Raw genomic sequence first — 20,671 nt, forward strand, 5'->3', positions numbered from 1 at the left:
TCTCTCTTCATATGACAAACCCCTCAACTCTGGAATCAATCTAGTGAACAATATTGTGAGTCAATAATTGTGCAATCAACCTCACAACTTTTGGCATAAAAGTTGTCTCAAAGGTTTGACTTTTACACTAGGATATACCGTAACTAAATCTAATGCAGCAGACTATATTAATTATGAATTCAGACTTAAAAATAGGATTCACTCCTGTTCATTCCAGCAGATGGCACAATAAAGGATCATTTATTTCTTTGCTGTCACCAGCTTACACGTTACAACACTAGTGAGAATTTAAAAATACCACAACAAGTTCCCTTCTTCAAAATCTTGGACAAGCACTTCACATATTGAGAAACGTTTACATGTATTTATGACAAATATCAGAAACATTCAAACAATACAGTTATTAACAAAATGCTTGAATATGCTCTAACAATTAGAAATGTTTTTAAATAATACAATACAATATAGGCATATTTAATTTACAAAATGAGACTCAAATAGATGTATAGTTTTTTCCATAATTTGTCAATTTATTCACACTTGGAAATATAATTTTGACAGAAAGGTCTTCATTTTTATCTTGGAGAAGATGCTTCCTTTGTTTCCAGAGGAGATGTCGATATTTAGCATTTGCGAGCCATATTTCACACTTGGAAAAGAAGATAATCCCTGTAGTCCCCAGAATCACAAGACATGTCAATAATCCAAGCACAGTAAAACAGATCACTTGACTGCTATTGAGCAGTGAGTTGGATTTGTGGATGGTTTCTTTGACGGTGATCTTCAGCATTCCATTACCTTGTTGATATGTTGACTTATGGGAGGCATGCAGCGGTGGCTGGAAAGACTTGTCATGCCTGACCCAATCTGTTCCTGCATGCACATTTTGCTTTGCATCGCGATTCTCAAGCGTTTGGTGTTGGCAGGTTTCTCCTCCATATTCAGGCAAGCACGCACAATCAAAGCCTCCATCAGGATGATCATGGCAAGTGCCTCCATTTTCACATGGATGGCTAAGGCAAGATGTGACTGAATAATCACAGGACTTGCCAGTGAATCCATCAGGGCAAAAACAGCTGAATCCAGAAACCAGATCCGTGCAGCTTCCATTATTGGCACAAGGGTTTGGGTTGCAGTTATTGATACTTATTTCACAGAAGTCCCCAGTAAAACCTGGCAAGCATAGGCAGTAAGCCTTGACTGCAAAGCCATTATCATCAAAGCAACTTCCTCCATTCTGACAAAGTAGCCTGCAATCAAATAGGTAAAGAACATATATTGAATTATTCTATCAATATCCTCAAAACTGTGACACCAACCTACTTGGAATCCAGGGTTAGTATGAAATAGTAACGTATGCTATACTTATGTTCTTGAAAAATGAACATTGTTCCTTGTTATAATCTGGCACTTGTTCAGGTACGCTGAGGGAGAATTTAGCATGGCCAATGCACCTAACCAACATGTCTTTCAAACTATGGGAGGAAACCCACACAAGCACAAGGAGAAGGTGCAGACTCTGCACTGTGACCAAAGCCTGGAATAGAATCTGGGTCTCGGGCACTGAGAGGCAGCAGTGCTAACCATTGTATCATAATATATTAATTGCATATTATTTGCAATAGTGAGGCAGACATGGACAATACAATGATTCTATATATATGGGACTAGAAATTGGGGGAATATATCAAAATATGAATGGGGGAAGGAGAGTATTGAACAAATTACCTGTGCCTTTTGAGGGCATTTCAGGCAACATGCAAGATCTGTACTGCCAGCTAATTATAGTTACTTAAATATGCAAGCCAGTGCTTCTAGTCCTATTCATTGTCTGCATGCTCTCTGGGGGACTCAATAACGGGGCCATAATGCAACATCAAAACAGGCACTAACTCTTAAAGGTGTACTAGATTCCAGCTGCAAGACTTCTTGTGCTACATGTCCAAATGACCTTTGAGGCATAGATTATAACATCATATAACAACAGAAAGAATTTGAAAGGATATGGAGAAAGGAAAGTAAAAACGGAGTTGGATTACATGGCTACAATTGAGCTTGCCTAGCACAAGTGCAATGGTTTGAAAGGCCTCTTTCTCTATTCCAGTTTGTCATGTTATTTATACTGTTCAATGTACTGACCTGACAGTGATTTTCAAACCACTTGCTGTCCAGTTAAACCTACATCTTTTGTAGTTTTGCCTTATTCTTCAATGTGACTTTTTCAGAAGTGCAATACAGTATTCAAATCAATTCTAACACAGCATAAAGCACTTTTATCTGCTACTGACACAGGTTGTTTAGGCATGATTGCAGGAATATCTAAATTGACTCTTTTGGGGCTTGAATCTCTTTCTTAGGCATGTGAACAGGATGGAAATCAAAATGGACAAGTTGGAGCGGTCACACTTTTAAATTAGTAAAAGACAAATCTTAGATTGCTATCGGGAAATTCTCGTTCTTACACAGAATGATCAAATATAGAATAGATTGCGATGGGAGCAAAAATACTGGAATTATTTATGAATCATTCAAATGTAACAGAGACTTCAGGGTCATTCTGGATAGATGAAATCAGATGAGCCAAATATACTTCTCTTCTAATATATATTATTGAATCTGTTACATGCTGCTTGAAAAACAGTTGCTTTCAATAGTATGTAGGAAGTATCCTTTACCCAGTGGTGTAGCAGGACCCTTTCCTGTGTTGACAATGGTTTCCTATAAACTCCTGTCCACAGATACATATGTAACCACCATCTTTACTCTCTACACATGTAGAATTGTTAGCACAGGGCTGTGTGGGTGAGCAGTTGTGGGTACCTGTAATTAGGAAGTTGCAGTTAATTAAAACAAAGAAAACATTTATGAATAGATGTATACTAACAAAGAAGGTGTTCAGTTTTTAATGGTTATTAATTCAAATTACTTTGCCTGAAGGAAAACTCAAAATTTACTAATGTATTGTGTTAAAAGCACCTAAACAAACACATATAAATCATTTAATATGTTGTCAGATTATTCGTAGATACAGTTGAGGACAGTAGAATTCTAAGGCTGTGACTATACTTCCCTCAAAATGTCATTAAGAATCACAGATCATCTTACTGTTGATGGGAATTTCATCCTTTTGGAAAGAACGCATAACATTTTAAATTAGTTTATTACTTAATGTCTAACTTGAAATCTTAAAATAATCAATCTAATTGCAAGAATTGGCCGTAATAGGAATTTCAGATTTTCTGAAGCTAGTTTGAATTCTTCTCCTGATGGTGAATTAACAGAGGAGTGGGAATAACACCCACCCACACGAATGATGCTTCACAAAACCCTTGTAGATCCCTTCCAGGGACATCTGCCATACAAAAGTCCTGATAGACTTCCCCCACTGGAAGGAAGGAACCATAGGATACAGCCAGCCATCACTCCTCGATCAGCTGCAGCAATTTTGGGACAAGGTGCTAAGAGAAGATCAGCAGTTAGAGGATCTCCCTGGAGGTGCAGGAAGTATAAGTGAGGCCAGAACATGCACATTGTTGAGAATGAAGACTTCTTACAGAGGTAGGAAGTGCAAGTAACTAGTGAGGGAGTTGGCTGATGGAGTCAGTTCAACCTGCACCAAGAACTGCCACACAGTGCAGGAAGTAGCTAAATGTGGTCAAAGTAAGTCAGTGCTATGTTGATAATACAATCCTTTATCACTCATAGAGGTTGATTTTGACTTCCTTTGCTTGGCTTTAATGGATGGTAGTAGTTTCAAAATGAGATTAGTGGCTGAGGGTTTTTTAAAAGGACCTGTGTGTGGCAATTACACCATCAACCCAATTAAAGCCCGTTTAATATGGAAATTGGGGTCTTATGATGTAAATCGAACTACAATTACCATTTTAGGGATGAACTTGTCAGGGAATATGAGTTAAGGCGCTTGACATCCACTTCAGAGTTCTGAGTTCATTCCTCTGCATGCTTTCTCTTTTTTGGGGTTTAGATATATAGATATTTCTGTCTTAAGAAAGAATTTGACACAAGTCTTTGATGGTTATGGACTTTATGAAGGCTTGGGAGCAAAAATTAACAGTATGGAAAGAACATTTTTTGATGAGCAAACATTTAATGATTAGATCAGATATGGCTCCCTTTCTCTGACTTCCAGCTATCTGGCTACGTATTCTGTTCTTTTCCAAATCTTCCTGCAAGTGGCAATTCTTCTGCTGTTGATTTCAATTAGAATCAATATTGAAATATATCTATAATGGGTGTCTGATACAATATTGGTTTTCTACCAAATCGGTTAATGTCGAAATGACCCCTTGAATTTTGGTTTTTCCCTCACACCAGGGATACCTTCCCCAACATTTATAATGGTGCACAATAGCATGGGAACTTTGTCCCTTAGGAGATATTAAAACAAGGAGCAATCATTACTAGCTGACTGCTATTGTGTATCAGTTTGCTCCATCTGAATTCTCTCTGCATGTCAAACAAGCGTTATACTCAGACTGGGCAGAAAATCAAGTTTGAAAATCTTCATAGACTAAAAATTAGATAATGTGTCCTTCCTAGTACAATAATAATTAAATGGAAAATATTAAAAATCACTTTTAAAGTTGAAAATGCTGGAAATACTCCAGGAAACTAGGGTAAACATTTCAACTCAAAGGCCTTTCACCAGATACATTAAGCCTGTGTTTCTCTCTCCACAGATGCTGCCCAACCTGCTGAGTGTTTTCTAACATTTTCTGTTTTAGTTGTACACTTCCAATATCTGCAATCATTTGCTTCAAATAATCATGCGACTGCTTAGGGTTGAGGCCCAGATTTTGAGTCACTATTTGAGCACCTTCATCATGTTGACTTGCAGCTGTAAAGCACACATTAAAACTGCCGATATCCTCAGGACTCCTATAACTGTGCCAAAATAAACAATCAATTCAAAAGCTGAATGCAACAGGTTTTCGAAATCTGAGATAGGATTAGAGAATGCTGGAAGTCACCTCTTGGGGAGAGATTAGAAGCAAATACAACTTGCCACACCTCTAACCTCATCCCCTTTAGACGAAAGGTCATCAAGCTGAAATATTGGCCTGGATTTTCGCTGAGTCAGACTCACTAAGGAAGCTTTTAAAAATGCCAGGCCGGACCCAATTCCAGGATTCCTGCCCCCCTTTCCCATTTCCAGCAACTTCAGCCAATGATGGATAACAGCATGGGTAACAAGCCTACACACAGAACACCTGCCCTTGCTAGTTTCATTCTGAACCCCAACCCCAACCCCCCCCCCCGCCCCCCCCCCCCCCCCCCCCCCCCCCGCCTCCCAGCTCAACACAGTTTTGGTAACATTAGACCCCTTCTACAAGTGGACGTGGTTCATTGTGTTTTAAAGAAATCATGAACCATGTGGTGGGAATGGGGCGGAGGAGGAGGGGATTGCCTAGTCCTGTATCATTAGCCCAAAAAATGCAGCAAATCAACATTACCATTTGGTCCTTTTACCATCTTAAAAAGCTGTCAAATCAATCACAACTATTTATAGCAACAATATCAGATATTGTTTTCCACTTAACACTTGGTAATCATGTATAAATTATCACACAAACCACAAATTTAATCCAAGGTACCAGAAATGTCAATCAAATAAAATCACCACTCCCCTGCGAGCTGTTATAAATATTAGTGCTGAGCTGAGTGCATTAGTCATTCTTGAAGTTCAACAAGTATTCAGTATGAGGCTATCCAGATAAACTGGCATACGCTTCCATTGATACAGTTGCCAGATAACCTCATTATGAATATTGGCTGAGCTCCAAGAATGACTTGTGCACTCAGCTCACAGGCAATGATTATATAGTTTTCAGGGGATGCCTTGTTTGACATCTCTAACACCTTGTAATAAGTTATTTTTTCTTTGATCTCTATCACAATTTTGCAAGCTCCAATACCATTATCTACAGCCCTTTAGGAAAGAATTCCAGATGTGAAAATGTGTGAAACATTTTCTTATTTCGTCTCTGAAGGGATGGGCTCTAATTTTAAGGTCATAGCCCTTTGCTCTTGATCCCCCACTATAAGTATTTTTTTTTACTATCCACCTATTAAATCATTTTAAAATTTTAAACACTTCAACCAAATCACTCCTCAATTTTCTCTAACTAAAGGAAATCAAGACAAGTATACCCAACCTGTCCTCACAAATTTATCCCTGGTATCATTTTGAATCTGCAATCACATCTCTTCCATAAAATTCTTCCTGAGGTGTGATGCCTTAAACTGAAAGCAGTACTTCAAATCGATCTTACCACAGCTTTTTTTAATCTCATGAAGGCTGGAATACAGAAATTAATAAAACAATGCAATTGTTCCAAAATCTGCCTAGTGGACTGTAGTTTTATTTCATAAAACTACAATCCTCCATTATTATCCTCTATAAAATTCATTATTGCCATAATTTCTATGGCATTGTTACATTATTCAAATGTGTACAATTAACATTTAATCATTTGCTAGTATGCTTGTTCTGGTATTACAATAGTTTGGGGGACATCACAGAATGAACGAAGGCTGTAGCTTCATTTATGAGATAAAATAGAAATGTTTCCAGATAACAGCATTATAAAAGCAAATTAACCAATGAGCGGAACTGAAAATAAGGTCACTAGATCCAACTGGTATGAATCTCAGAAACTGAGGGAGCTTGGAGAGGATGTAATGGAAGCAGAAGTCAAAAGTTCTCCAATCTTTTAAAACAGGATCAGCCATAAAGGACAGAAGAATAGAAAATATTTACACCTTGATTGGTGAAAGAAAAGGAGTGACACGGGAAATCATAGTCCTTGGAGTAGTTAATCCTCTTTAGTCAACAGATTCACAAATTTTTTTAAAGAGGCAGATGTGCTGTATGGCAATACTTCTGTCCTCCATCCTGTCCCAGGTTGCACAAATTAGGATCATTTACATATGGAGCACATAAGGCTACTAAAGCAGCACTTGCCCTAAACGCAGAGACAGCAAGAGAGTACCATGGCAAGGAGCAGCTGGAGATTAATATCCCAAACACAGTTTAATTATCTGCAGGAAATATCTGGACAATAAGTTTTAAGGAACTTTTTTTACTTTATTGGAGATGGAGACAGAGAGAGATAAAATAAAAATAAGCTAGAGGATAATTAGTCGAAAGATTGTTTCAACTGATTGATATTTGGCATATAGTGCATATATTCAATGTTACAAATAAAATAGCAAAACACGCACAGTTACTAGAATTATTTACCATAATTAGCTATTGCGGTAGAAACAATGTCACCACACAAATACACTTAAAGAGGAAAAGTACAAAACAATTACAGATAAAGCATAGAAACATTGTGTTAAAACAGATTCAGTTAAGGATAAACAGGTACTTTTGTCTGTAATTTCTAAACAGCTATAAAATGTTACAAATGTGAAACAAGAATACTAGAAAACAGAAATAAAGCTTGTATTAAATCACTTTTGCTAAAATGTCATGACAGCATTTCTGAATACCTTTCAGCCTACAAAATAAAAAATAAAATCAAAAATAAATTAACTGCTAAGCTTTCAGAACCCAAACAGTTGATTCTGGGTATATGGTGCATGATATTTTCCAGTTTTTTAAATATATGAACTGCATTTTATGGTATTTTTCTTTTGTGTTTAAATGATACTGCATGAATCAACAGACCTGTGTCGCAGAGGCTGCCTGCCCAGCCCTCCTCACATACACATTCCCAAGGTTTGGTGCAGGTCCCATGTAAACAGCCGGGAAAAGGAACACACTTATCACACAGATCTCCCTGCCAACCAGACTTACACCTGTGACAGAGAAACAGCCATTAGATTCCAGGCAAAGTATGGCAAATGGTGTCCGGCTATCAACCAGGCTTGCAACCTTCATCCTTTGGCATAGTTTATAGATACAAGCAATAATTATTACATGGTTAACAAAAGCAAAATTCTGTGAATGAAATAAAAACAGCAAATGCTGGGAAAACACAGCAGGTTGGGCAGCATCTATGGAGAGAAACAAAATTAACGTTTTAAGTCTGTTTGATCTAAAGGTCATTATCAGCCTCTAAGCCCACACCCCCCCACCCCCACCCCCACCCCCGGTGCATTTCCTGCTGCAGAGGTGATTGAATGGCTAATTACAATTAGTGGATTTGCATGATAATCAGATAATTAGTGGATTTGCATGATAATCAGATAATTAGTGGATTTGCATGATAATCAGATTGCTGCCCATTATGGGCGGGAACATGATCAGGGCCAGCAAGGTAGGCCAGGAACATTGCAGCTGTTGATTTTTCACACCATTCTGATTCTCGCCAGGAGCTAGCGGGCCCAGATAATCCCTCCCCCCAGCCCTCCCCCCCACCACCTTCTGTTTTTCTCTCCATAGATGCTGCTGGACCTGCTGAGTTTTCCCGTCATTTCCTGTAATTATTAGGTGATACTGAATTGAATTCTTGACATTTGGCAAATCGAGAGAAATAATTGCTACAGTGCTTGCCTTATTTTATTTTTTGCATTTTCTATTCCTAATTCCATTCTAGCTCCATTCAAGTCTCTTTCAGTTTTGTTACCTTCTTATACATCTCTTTCTGGTTTAAATGTGCTGAATGAATATGCCCAAAATTAGCATAGCCATATTTCACTGAACTAGATGTTTTCAGCAAGTTGTCTAGCAATGGTGACATTCTCAATGCAATCGAAGTCTGCCCAGTGAAAATGGATCAAAAGATAAAAACCTGAGTGAAATATTAATGTCAAAGACTTGAGACTTCGGGTATTATTTGGTATGAAAATTGACAGAAGATATTTTCTTTTCCACTTCCAAGCAATGCCAAATCTTGACTGACAAGGTGTGTTGACAATTTTTTCCAAAATCTCTACCAATGTTACCCGGTTATTGTCTGTCAGGTACATAAGTGATGTCCCTCTAATCCCTTCACTTTCACAATCGTAAAAGGCTTTGATATCTTCTCTTGACAGCATGTGAAGAAATATAGTCACGGGGCACAGCAGACCATTTTATGTCCAGCTTACAGACACTCCAATGTAATACACCACTCTGTCACCTCCTCAAATTTCATTTTAAGAAAGAAATATTCCACTTCATTTGATGCTCAAGGCAATTAAAAAGTTGCCCGAGTTGCACAATCATTCTGTAAGCACAGCCACGTGATATGCTTTTCAAAGCAAAAAAAAGGAAGGTATTTATTGTAATTAAATTAAATGAGACTGCCTGGACAACAGCCTGGTAAACTGGAAATCAGAATGCGTACAATGACACAAAGCAGTAGTGAGATGTGGACAAGTATTATAAATAAAACTGGAGCAGCACAATATTTAAATTATTCGCTCACAATCTTGAAGCACCTTGTAATTTTATGCATGGTTCTATGAATCTGTCAGCAGAGGAGAAAACGCAATGTTTTAACATCCACATTTGGAAAATAAGAAATAAATTGATATAATTGAAACATAAAACCAGATAATCTTATGAAATAAAAGATAATCAGAAAAGTAAAACATAAATTACATAATAAAAATAAGAATGCAAAAGAGGGATTTAAAAAAATAATAATTCATGGGATATGAGGCTGGCTAAGCCAGCATTCATTGCCCATCTGTAATTGCCCCTGAGAAGGTGATGGTGAGCTACCTCCTTGAACCATTGCACTCATTGAGGTGTAGGGACACCCATAGTGCTGATATGGAGAGAGTTCCAGGATTTTGACCCAGCACCAGTGAAGGAACAGTGATATATTTTGACGTCAGGATGATAAGTGACTTGGAGGGGACCTTCCAGGAGGTAGTGTTTCCATGTGTCTGCTGCTCTTTTCTTTCTTGATGGTGAGTAACCATGCATTTGGAAGGTGCTGCCTGAGGAATCTTGGTGAGTTCCTGCAGTGCATCTTGTAGATGGTAGGCACTGCTGCCACTGTTCTTTGGTGCTTGAGGGAGTGAATGTTTGTGGAAGGGATGCCAATCAAGCAGGCTGCTTTGTCCTGAATGGGATGGAGCTTCTTGAGTGCTGTTGGAGCTGCACTCATTCAAGCAAGTGGAGAGTATTCCATCGCACCTCTGACTTGTGCCTTGTAGATGATGGATGGGTTTTGGGGATTCAGTGAGTTATTCGCCCCAGGATTCCTAGCCTTTGATTGACTCTTGTAGCCACAGTATTTATGTGACTAGTCCAGTTCAGTTTCTGGTCAGTGATAACCCCAGGATGTTGATATTCAGGGGATTCAGCATTTGTAGTGCCATTAAATGTTGAGGGGCAATGGTTAGATTATCTCTTGCTTGAGATGGTCATTGTCTGGCACTTGTGTGGCATGATTGTTACTTGCCACTTGTCAGCCCAAGCCTGGACCCTTCAGTGAAACAGTATTGATGCCCTGGTTTGGTAATGGTAGAGTGGGGATATGCCAGGCCATGAGGTTACACACTATAGTCAAGTACAGTTCTGATGCTGCTGATGGCCTACAGCACCTCATGGGTGCCAAGTCTTGAGTTGTTAGATCTGTTTGAAGTCTATCATTTGGCAAGGTGGTGGTGCCACACAACACAATGGAGGGTGTTCGCAAAAGGACTATGCAGTGGTCATTCCTACTAATATTATCATAGACAGATGCATCTGCGGCAGGCAGGTTGGTAAGGATAAGGATGTTTTTCCTTCTTAGTGGCCCTCTCACCAGTCTAGCACTTACATCCTTTAGGACCCAGTGAGCTGGGTTTGAGGGGGATGGTATGACCTGATGCCATGAAACTTCTTGGAGCCAAGAAACAATGTTGAGGATTCCCATGGCAACTCCTTCCATGGGGATGGTTGTTGTCTTGGACATTTTCCGGAAGGTATGATTCCATGAGTGTGACTAGTCTGTGAGACAGCTCTTCTAATTTTGCTACAAGCCCCTCGATGTTCGGAAGGAGGACTTTGCAGGATTGACATTGCTGGGTTTGCCAATCTTGTTTCCAGTGGCTAGATTGATTCTGTTTTTGTTCCAATTGGATACAACTAAATGACTTACTTGAGCATTATCCTGGGTATCTTTCCAGCGAGAATACCACTGTGACATTCTAGTTAAATGGGAATAGTTTGGAAGAATCTCCGGGCCATTGTCCCAAAATTATTTATGGAATACTAACACACAAAAGCTTAGAATATTTGTTTGAAGTTCTACTATTTTCATTGAGATATTAAGTGCTTGAAGAATATGCTAGTACTCTCACTAAAATAATTGAGAACTGCATTTAAGATAAATCATTTAATGTTTGCATATTAACAAACCAGCGGAAAGCTGCAGATGCCAATATAACTTTATAAATGCAGATGAAGAAATTTAATTTAATTGGTATAATTAGCAAGTGACAAGGGTCATGACTTTCAAAGTTAAAATTGAAACGTTCATTTCTTGTTGTTCACTGCATGGGATAACTTGCATCATTGAAGGACAATATGGTCCCCTCATCTAAAAATATAAACTCGCCGAGTATGATCGTCAGCCTGGGATCTCCCTGTGCGGGTATAGCGGTGGGGGTGGAGTGGGGGGGTGTCAAGATTCAACAGAACACCAGTGAATGTGTGATTTCTGATTTTTGCAGCCCCTTGCCACAATGGGCCTGAGCCTGATTTCAATAGAATTAAATATATTTACACATCATTAAACCTGCCCCCCCTTTGCTGGAATGTTGAGGTTCTGCCACCCTACATGACACAGTGAAACATGCCCATCCAGTTTTTTATGACAGGGTGTGGTAAGATCTGGAGAGCAAACCTCTCTGTTTCTCTGGAGAGAAACATACAATTTTTCTGGCCAGAACTAACACTGCCATTTTTTGGTAAGATCCCCCCCTTTCTATTACAAGAGAATTAGAGTTTGAATGTACCATTCCCTGCCAGCCTGGGCAGGTGCTGAGACTTACACAAGTAGTGATTGGCACCAAAACTGTCAGATTTCCAAAGGAATGGGGAGAAACATACTGAAATAGCAAATCATGGATGCTAAGAGCTTGTATAAACAATTATCCACAGGTTAGGGGGATTGGCAGGGTAAATATGTGAGGTTACAGGAAAGGGCCTGGATGGGATTGTCTATCAGAAAGTCAGTGCAGACTCAATGGGCTGAAAGGCCTCCTTCTGCACTTTAGGGATTCTATGATTCTATGAGTAGTTGGAAGTTTTGGAGAGAGTGCAAAGAAAATTCACTAGCATGTTGCCTGATCTCGAAGGGGTTGCTATGAAGAGAGGCTGAATAAACTAGGATTGTTTTTGCTGGAAAGACGAAAGCCGAGGGGAGACCTGATAGAGGTCTACAAAATTATTACAGTCATAGACAGGGTGGAAAGTCAGAGGGGGGGGTGTAAGTCTTAAATTACAAGGGGCCACAGGTTGAAGATGAAAGGGAGAAAATTTAAGGGAGATGTGCGGGGGAAGTTTTTCATGCAGAGAGTGGTGGATGCTTGGAACACATTACCAGAGGAGGTGGTGGAAGCAGGTACTTTGGCAACATTTAAGAGGCATCTGGATGGGTTCATGAATAGGGAGGAAATAGAGGGATATGGACTAAGTAAGAACAAAAGGTGTTTATTGAGTTTAGATAGGGCATCATTAACGGCACAGGCTTGGAGGGCTGAAGGGCCTGTTCCTGTGCTGTACTTTTCTTTGTTCTTTGTTCTTATTCTTGCTGTGCACAATTACAGGAAAGACCATTTGCCAGTCTATCATCAATGCAGCATTGATGCAGAAGTGATGGTTCAGAAATGAGCAACAACAGTATTTCTGGGACTCGAGCTTCTGAGGAGAGATTTTAAGCTCTAAAATTATTGTAGACAAAATTGACTTATGACAAATCAATGTCCTACATATATTCCAGGGATAGTTGACAGAACTTCAGTAGGCCAGATGGCTGGGACATGGAGCATGGAATTCCAGAAATCAAAAATCCCCAAGTACGATCCGGCTGCCTCCCACAGAGTACTGGATATTTTCAGCGAAATATAGAAGTTGATGCTTGTTGGTTAACTCCTTTAAAAGAAATGGCATGAAATGATCAAAACCTCTACTAAATATCATTTTTTCTGTTTTATGGAAATTGGGGAAAGAGGAAGCTATTAATGTGGGCAGCAGTCAGGTTTGAAAAGTATAAATGTGAAATGGATATCCATTCTGGGATTTGCTTGTTTTATCTCCTTCCTTAATTACAGTTACTGGAGCCAATAGCTGCCAGCTCCTCTTAATTAAAACTGGGATCTTTGGATGTGCGGGACCAGGCAATGCCTTAATCTACTGGATATGAGAAACATCCAGGCCTTTGTTAAATGATTCAGATATAGAAAAGATTAAAATAAATTTGAAGAGTGAAATGTTTTATGTTGAAACAGATAGTCAAAAAAAGGGGTCCAGCACTGATAGCAGCCAAGTATTGTTGTGCAAGTCCTGAATTTAAAAGGAAGTATCACATCGTGGACAATACTCTCCACTTACCTGAATGATTGCAGCACCAACTATACCCAATTGCTCAACCCCATGCAGGACAAAGCAGCACCTCTTGATTGATACCCCATTCAGCACCTTAAATATTTATTCCTTCCACTACTGGCGCACCATGGCTGTAGTGTGTACCATCTAGCAGGTGCACTGTAACTTACCAAAGCTTCTTTTACAGCACCTTTCAAACTCACAACCTCTGGCACATAAAGGAACAAGGCAGCAGCTGCACAGATACATGAGTAACTCCAACACCAGAATTCTACCACCCCGCCCGCCAAGGAATTGGAGCGGGCGAGGGGCGGACAACAGAAATGTCTGATGACCTCGGGCAGGAATTTCTGGTCTCATTCGAGGGAGGCTGTAAAATCCCATCCCAGGTTACAAAGTGTATTGACCTGGACATAAGGAACATGAGCAGGAGTGAGCCAACTGGTCCTTCAAACCTGCTCCACCATTTAGTAATATCCTACCTGATCTTGGACGTCAACTCCACAATTTAATGCCGATATTATACCAATGTGACTGACTCTTAAATGCCTTCTGAAATGACCAGCAAACCATTCAGTTGTAACAAATTGCTGCAAAATCTAAAAGGAATGAACCATTCCTCATCAACTTAGGCACATGAAACGATGATAGTAGACACCGCCCGGTTAACCCTATAAAGTTCTCCTTTCTAACATAGAATCATGGAATCCCTATAGTGCAGAAGGAGGCCATTCAGCCCATCAAATCTGCAGAAACAACAATCCCACCCAGATCCTATCCCCATACCCTTAGTAACTTACCCTGTTGATTCCCCTGGCACTAAGGGGCAATTTGGCATAGCCAATCAACCTAACTTGCACATCTTTGGAGTGTGGGAAGAAACTGGAGCACCCAGAGGAAACCCACGCAGACAGGGGGGAGAATGTGCATACTCCACACAGTCACCGGAGGCAATTGGGAAAGCTGTCCCAGGGTTGAGTTAAACAACCGCCTGACATTATTATACCCATGGAATCACACATTGCAGTTGATGTCCCAGACACCATCTCCATTATCCCTGTACTGTCAATATTACTGAAGACCTGTCTTCCAGAACTAACTGCACCCCTGGCCAAGCTGTTCCAGTATAGCTACAACACCGGCATCTATACTGCAGAATGGAAAATTGCCCAGGCATGTTCAATCCACAAAAACCAGGACTAATCCAACCTTGCCAATTACAGTCCCATCAGTCTAATTTTGATTATCTGTAACGTGGTGGAAAAGGTCATCAACAGTGCTACCAAGCAGCACCTATACAGCAACCTGCTCACTGCTACTCAGTTTGGGTCCCACCAGGGCCAGTCAGCTCCTAACCCTGTTATTGCTTGCTTCCAACATGGACAAAATGAGCTGAACTCGGAAGATGATGTGAGAGTGACTGCCCTCGACATCAAGGGTAATTATATTTTAAAAATTATCTTTACAAATCTGGAGCATGAGTAACATTTGCCTGGCTGAATGTTTAGTTGAGTTAGTACCTGCATTCCCCAGTGGTCTCACAGAATCCATTTAACGAGTGGCAGCCAAGTTTGCATTCAGTCCCTTCGGATACAGAAGAAAAATGCAAATTAGTAAATGATTGTCCAAGTAATGAGCAGAGTTATCATCCCTAGAAAACATTTATAAATATCACTTCTGCAAGTTCCAATGGACTATTTGACTCCATTATGTTTGTATCAGGATCTACAATGAATCGCCATTTAATATTATAGACAGTGAAAGTTTAATTATTCCAAGTTAGCTATTTGTATCTCAAAGGTATGGTATAATCAGTTACCCTATGGTCTACCTTTTGTTTTAATTTCAGGTCAATTTCATATTTAAATCCACAGAGCTGAATTCTAAGAATGGACTGAATTAATAATGGGATTGTTAAACACTAGAGATCAGATCTTCTTCTGCTGGTGAATATTAAAGAAAAGCAAATATGAATATAAAAAGTCATGGAATGTCAGTGAATCATCTGTGTTTAGTTCTCCTCAGAGCATTCCTATTGTTGAGAAACAGAAGTAAGAACATTGATGAAAAGTTTTGAAAAAGTTAACTAAGTTCATTAGCAGTTGTTCATGAGGAATTCTAACAGTATTTCATTTGTGCATCAAAAGCTGAGTATTTAACTTTAGCTTAGACATGACAACAGTGAAGGTAACAAAGCTGAGGACGCGAAAAGGAGGTGAACACAATCAGTGCTGTGGGAATTTTATAAGCTGGGGTATAAATGAAGCACAAACAGTGACTGCATATGTTATGGTAGAGGAGAATAAAGAGCCAGGAGTTCAAGAAGCTTTGGACATTTATTAGTTAGCACCATCCCAGCCAATCCGTCTTCTGCCTTAGAATTAAACTACCTGTCAATAGTGGAGCAATGCTTCAGATTGTTCACGCTCACCTGAGATGTGCTAGGTGCAATGTGCCACTTGATCCATGAAACCTGTAAGGACAGTTAGCTATCTGCACCAAACTTCCCTTGATATTGAATATCACCATGGACCTCAAAAGTTATACCATAGAAACCCAAAATAGTTGGTGCAACACGGCAAATGCGCCGTTTTGGCTACTGCATTCTTATTACTTAGACTGCTATGTCCTTGATAATGTTTGTCAATATGCTTGTATATATCATACATGTCATAGAATAATGATAAGTATGGTCCTTCCCATTGGTCTGTTTTCTGTAGCTGTCAAAATCCAATCCCCTCTAAACGCTAACCAAATAACGCAAAATTGTTTGCTTGGATGACATGAGCACCTTCAATTCCTTGGTTTCCCTGGCTGTTGCATGATGAAGCTTTTATTACATAGGATTTTTGTCTTTGAACACATGGTGGGCCATCTATTGTCACTGTGGGTTTTGGATGTGGTGATCATGGGTCTGGACTTATAGACAATGCTGCAGGCACAACTGTTGAAAAACTCTACCTTTAGTTGAACATTATATTAGCTATGTACAATACAGATTCAGCATGAGGCTCTGCATAAAACTTACTCTTTCTCTCATGTAATGTCATGTAATCTTACATCACTGATGTAAACTATCATGGGCCTGGGCTTATGGACAATGATGGAGGCAGGGCTATTGGTAAACTCTACCTTTTATTGAAAATTATATTAACAATGTACAATACAGACTCAGCCTGAAGCTCCACATAGAAATATATCTCTCCATGCTCTGGTGTCATGCAATTTTATATAATTGATATTGATTATATATTTCCATATTAAACATTAACCCTTTATACTACACTAGGGATTGAGACATGACAATTGACCATTGGAAATTCCTACTTGCTGTGAATTCACTATTTTAGCATGGCATATATAATGTAATTTGTATAACCCTTTTCATTTCTACTGTTTCACTTTCTTCACTGTGATTAATATTTGTTACATCAGCAAGACTTTTTGATCTAATTATTTTTGACCAGCACAATTTATGTCATGTGCACCCTCTGCACTAATTTTGTGGTAGCTCTTTTGCATACCAACCAAATAAACAAACTCAAACTAACTTAGGGTCTAATTTTGTGGTAATACTCATTCTTCCTTGTGTTTCCCTAATCTTACAACTTCCCTACCCTCTACATCACCTGCCTGCTCCTAATCAGGAAGGCAACTTTAACACCTACTTTCACATACAACCATCCTTTCAGACATGTTAATATGGTGATTCCATTCCATTCTCCCACTTTATTCTCATGGTGCATCATTCCATACTAGTGCTTTCAATAAATCTTTCTTTCTGAACTGAGGATTCTCCTCCACTATGGTGCTCAGCTGTATCTGTTTCATTCCCACATTTCTATTTCTCACCCCCCACCACCACCACAATTGGGTTCCCTATTATCTGCAGCATCCACTTCACTAGCTTCCATATTCAACACGTCATTTCTGCCCCCAGTTACATAATGCCACTACCAAACACATCATCCAATCCCCTACCCTTTCTACATGCCATCAGGATCATGGCTACAACCATTTGTGCCCACCCACCCGCCACACCACACCACACCACACCACACACCCCTTCCTTCTCACTGCATTTTCCCATGTAAGTGCAGGAGGTGCATCATCTGCCCTTTTAACCTCCTCTTTTCTCACTGTCCACAGTTTTAAACACTCCTTCCAGGTGTATTTATGATTTACTTTTAGTTCTGTGAGCCCCTATATGGGGAAAAACAGATTGGCTGATCGCTTTAAGGAACTCTTCTGTTCAGTTCACAAGAGTGACTTTGAGCCCCTGTTGTCTGTCACTGTAATTCTGCACTCCCACTTTAACATCTCTTTTTGTGATCTCCTCCAATGAAATTAGGCGTCCGTTTGAGCAATAGCGCCTCATCTTTCGATTAAACAGTTTACAGAGTTCCTGACTCAACATCTGAGTTCAGCAAATTCCTGTCATGACCTCCCATTCTCTCCAGTTGTAGCTGTGATTCTCCTATTCCCATTGCCACCTCCTTGAGGCCCTGCTGCTCTCTTATTCAATTACCACCTGCTTTTGCCTTGCACTAATATACTTTTGCTGAGACAATCTCTCCTGCCCACCACTCTATTACAGATCTGTCCTTCCCCTTTCCCTGAAAGTTTATTTATTAGTCACAAGTAAGGCTTGCATTAACACTGCAATTAAGTTACTGTGAAATTCCCCGAGTCGCCACACTTTGGCACCTGTTCGGGTCAATGCACCTAACCAGTACGTCTTTCAGACTGTGGGAGGAAACCAGAGCACCTGGAGGAAACCCATGCAGACAAGCAGAGAACGTGCAAACTCTGTACAGACAGTGACCCAAGCCAGGAATCGATCCCAGGTCCCTGGCACTGTGAGGCAGCAGTGCTAACCACTATGCCACCGTGCCTTTGTGGTTTAAAATTGGGAATATTTCTCACCTCCTACTGCTCTGATCAAAGATCATGGACCTGAAAGGTTAACTTTGTTACTCTCTCCACAGAGCCTGACCTAATAGCATCCTCTTGTGTCCCAGAGTCTCCAGCTATTGCGTTAGCATGTTGGTGTCTGCTGCCTTCACGGCATTGTGGTCACAAAGCTGTGTACAACCCCATTTAGAGCCTGGCCTTTTAAAAACAAATAGCTTTTTATCCATTGATACTGAATGCCACAACGGGATTCTCGGACATTGCTATTGACATATAGCTCCTTTCGGAGTTTGTGAAAAAATCTTTTTTACAAATGTTTTGTGAGGAAACTCGACCACGAGCAAATGTCATTCCAGCATCAAATATCTTCAGAATGGATGAGGAGCATGTAGTGTGGGGGATTTCTGTTTTGTTCTAACTGTGAATTTTCACCCTTACCTTACCAGCAAATTGCTTCGGAAATGGCCATAAACAGATGGACAAAGTCAAGCGAGCGGGTGAACATTTGAAAAGTTTCAATGCTGCCAATGAAATGACACCAGCTATGTAGCGTTTTCAGCCATGGGCTTGGCGTGACTGCAGCAAGTCGTCACCATACTCACTCCCAAAGGACACAAGAGGGCAGGTTATTGTCTCTCTCCACCATGGGGCTGGGCAGCACCTCACCAGTTCAACACACTGCCCATCTTCTTCCACAGTTTATATATATTTTTATTAAAACATTGATAATAAACCTCCGCGGGTAGCATTATCCTCACACTTTCTACAGTAAAGTCATGTTCCCACCTGTTTTCTTTTCCCAATGGAGGACGGGCTTGGCAAGATTCCGCAAATCTGAGGGACACTCCGGGGAGGGGCTGTGGCGAGGAGAGGGGTTGCTGGAAGCTCCTTATGTCGTGCTCTCCCTCTGTTTAAAACTCCACACAATACTGACAGCAGTCTGGGCTACAGTTCTTCAAAAGTCAGGCTAGTTTCACTAGATTTGTCTGCACTGGGAATGAATACAACGGACAAGATACAATGCATATTATTTGCTTCAGTGATGGATTGTTGGAATAATGGGTCCCCACTAATGGTGGCATCCTTGAAAATGTTACTTCTCACAATCTCAATGTGCTTCCCATCCTGAAAAATTAGACCCGGGCGATCTGGTCTAAGGAGGTTCACTCGAATGTGCTTTGTAATCAACCGTTTCTAAATGAAAGCTCTATAAGGGATGTGTTCTGGGCTAAACAGGTCTAGGCACAAAATAAAGTCCTATTACATCCAGGCGGGAATACTTCCGACAGAAGTGTGATGAACTTTGCTGTTTGAGATTAACCTGATCGAGTTTCGGCATCAGTCTGTTTCCGACCCGTATCAGTCAATTAATTTCTGAAAGTTACTCATTAAACCCAGTGAAATGCACAGAAATCCCGGCTCCTTGTTACAGTGGGACCGTTTGTTATTGCCCGCCTTCATTGCAGCTATCTCTGTCACAACAGATAGCAAATCAGTCCGGACACGGTCAATACCGGGGTGAATGAAACTGCCTTCATCAACTGACAACAATGTGAATCTGGTCTCCACATTTGCAGGGATGTGAATACAGTAAATGCCAGTTTTACCTTGAGTGAAGGCGCCAGCAATGAGGGTCAGAATGCAGCATGCTAACACCGGAGTAGCAGCAAGATGATCCATTGCTGTCTTCATGCTCTCAGCTTCCACTCCCGTTTCTATCAACCTAAACAGTGGTTAAAGGAGATTCACAATTCAGATGGAGACGAATTAGCAGCGACACATCTGGCACCAGCAGACCCACATCTCACACACTGCCTCCCTGGGACCACTTTCATTCCTCTCCTTGCAATGGCAAAGTTAGCGATTCCCCTATGGATCGGCGGGTTTGCAATCAGATATTCCCGGCACAATCCACTCCTCCCCAACGCCTAGGTGAGGTCCGCAGACACAGTGATGCTCGACTGCCAATGAGACTCCTTACTCTCGGATGCAACACACCAATGGGACAGTTTGCAAATTAATGCCCTCAGGTTGGGGCTGGGGTGTGGGCCGGGGGGGGGGGGGAGGGGGCACATCACTTTTGACATTAAATTTGGTGCAAGGGGGCTTTCTTAACTTGGAGCTTCCCAGCCTTGTGGCTGTCAGTAGCTACTCCCCCGGACTCCAGCTTAAGGTGATGTGATCTGACTTCGAGCAGCTGTTGTCAGAGATGGCTGGAGTTTGATGTTTTTTACACTCCAGCCTCCACATCAGATCCCA

At 40.5% G+C, this 20,671-nt stretch overlaps 1 protein-coding gene across 1 annotated transcript; it reads right to left on the reverse strand.

Annotated features, from left to right (window-relative positions):
- Positions 1–278: 278 nt before the first annotated feature.
- Positions 279–20,378, reverse strand: dlk1 (delta like non-canonical Notch ligand 1). Its single transcript, XM_080201970.1, has 5 exons — positions 20,020–20,378; positions 15,019–15,082; positions 7,697–7,827; positions 2,676–2,820; positions 279–1,250 (listed from the first exon to the last, which is right to left on the reverse strand). Exons 1-5 carry the CDS (start codon positions 20,102–20,104, stop codon positions 494–496), a joined length of 1,182 nt encoding a protein of 393 aa, XP_080058096.1. The 5' UTR covers positions 20,105–20,378; the 3' UTR covers positions 279–493.
- Between the last annotated feature and the right edge of the window lie 293 nt (positions 20,379–20,671).

This window comes from Carcharhinus amblyrhynchos, chromosome 14, assembly GCF_965287045.1.
Source record: "Carcharhinus amblyrhynchos chromosome 14, sCarAmb.v2.hapA, whole genome shotgun sequence".
Classification (NCBI taxonomy): Eukaryota; Metazoa; Chordata; class Chondrichthyes; order Carcharhiniformes; family Carcharhinidae; genus Carcharhinus; species Carcharhinus amblyrhynchos.

Excerpts from the sequence above, each read along its gene's own strand:
- dlk1 (XM_080201970.1), bottom strand. The coding sequence starts at position 20,104 with ATGAAGACAGCAATGGATCATCTTGCTGCTACTCCGGTGTTAGCATGC. Across the intron at positions 15,083-20,019 it reads TGCTGGCGCCTTCACTCAAG|GGACTGAATGCAAACTTGGC; the intron begins GTAAAACTGGCA and ends CTGTATCCGAAG. Across the intron at positions 2,821-7,696 it reads AGGCAGCCTCTGCGACACAG|GTACCCACAACTGCTCACCC; the intron begins GTCTGTTGATTC and ends TCCTAATTACAG.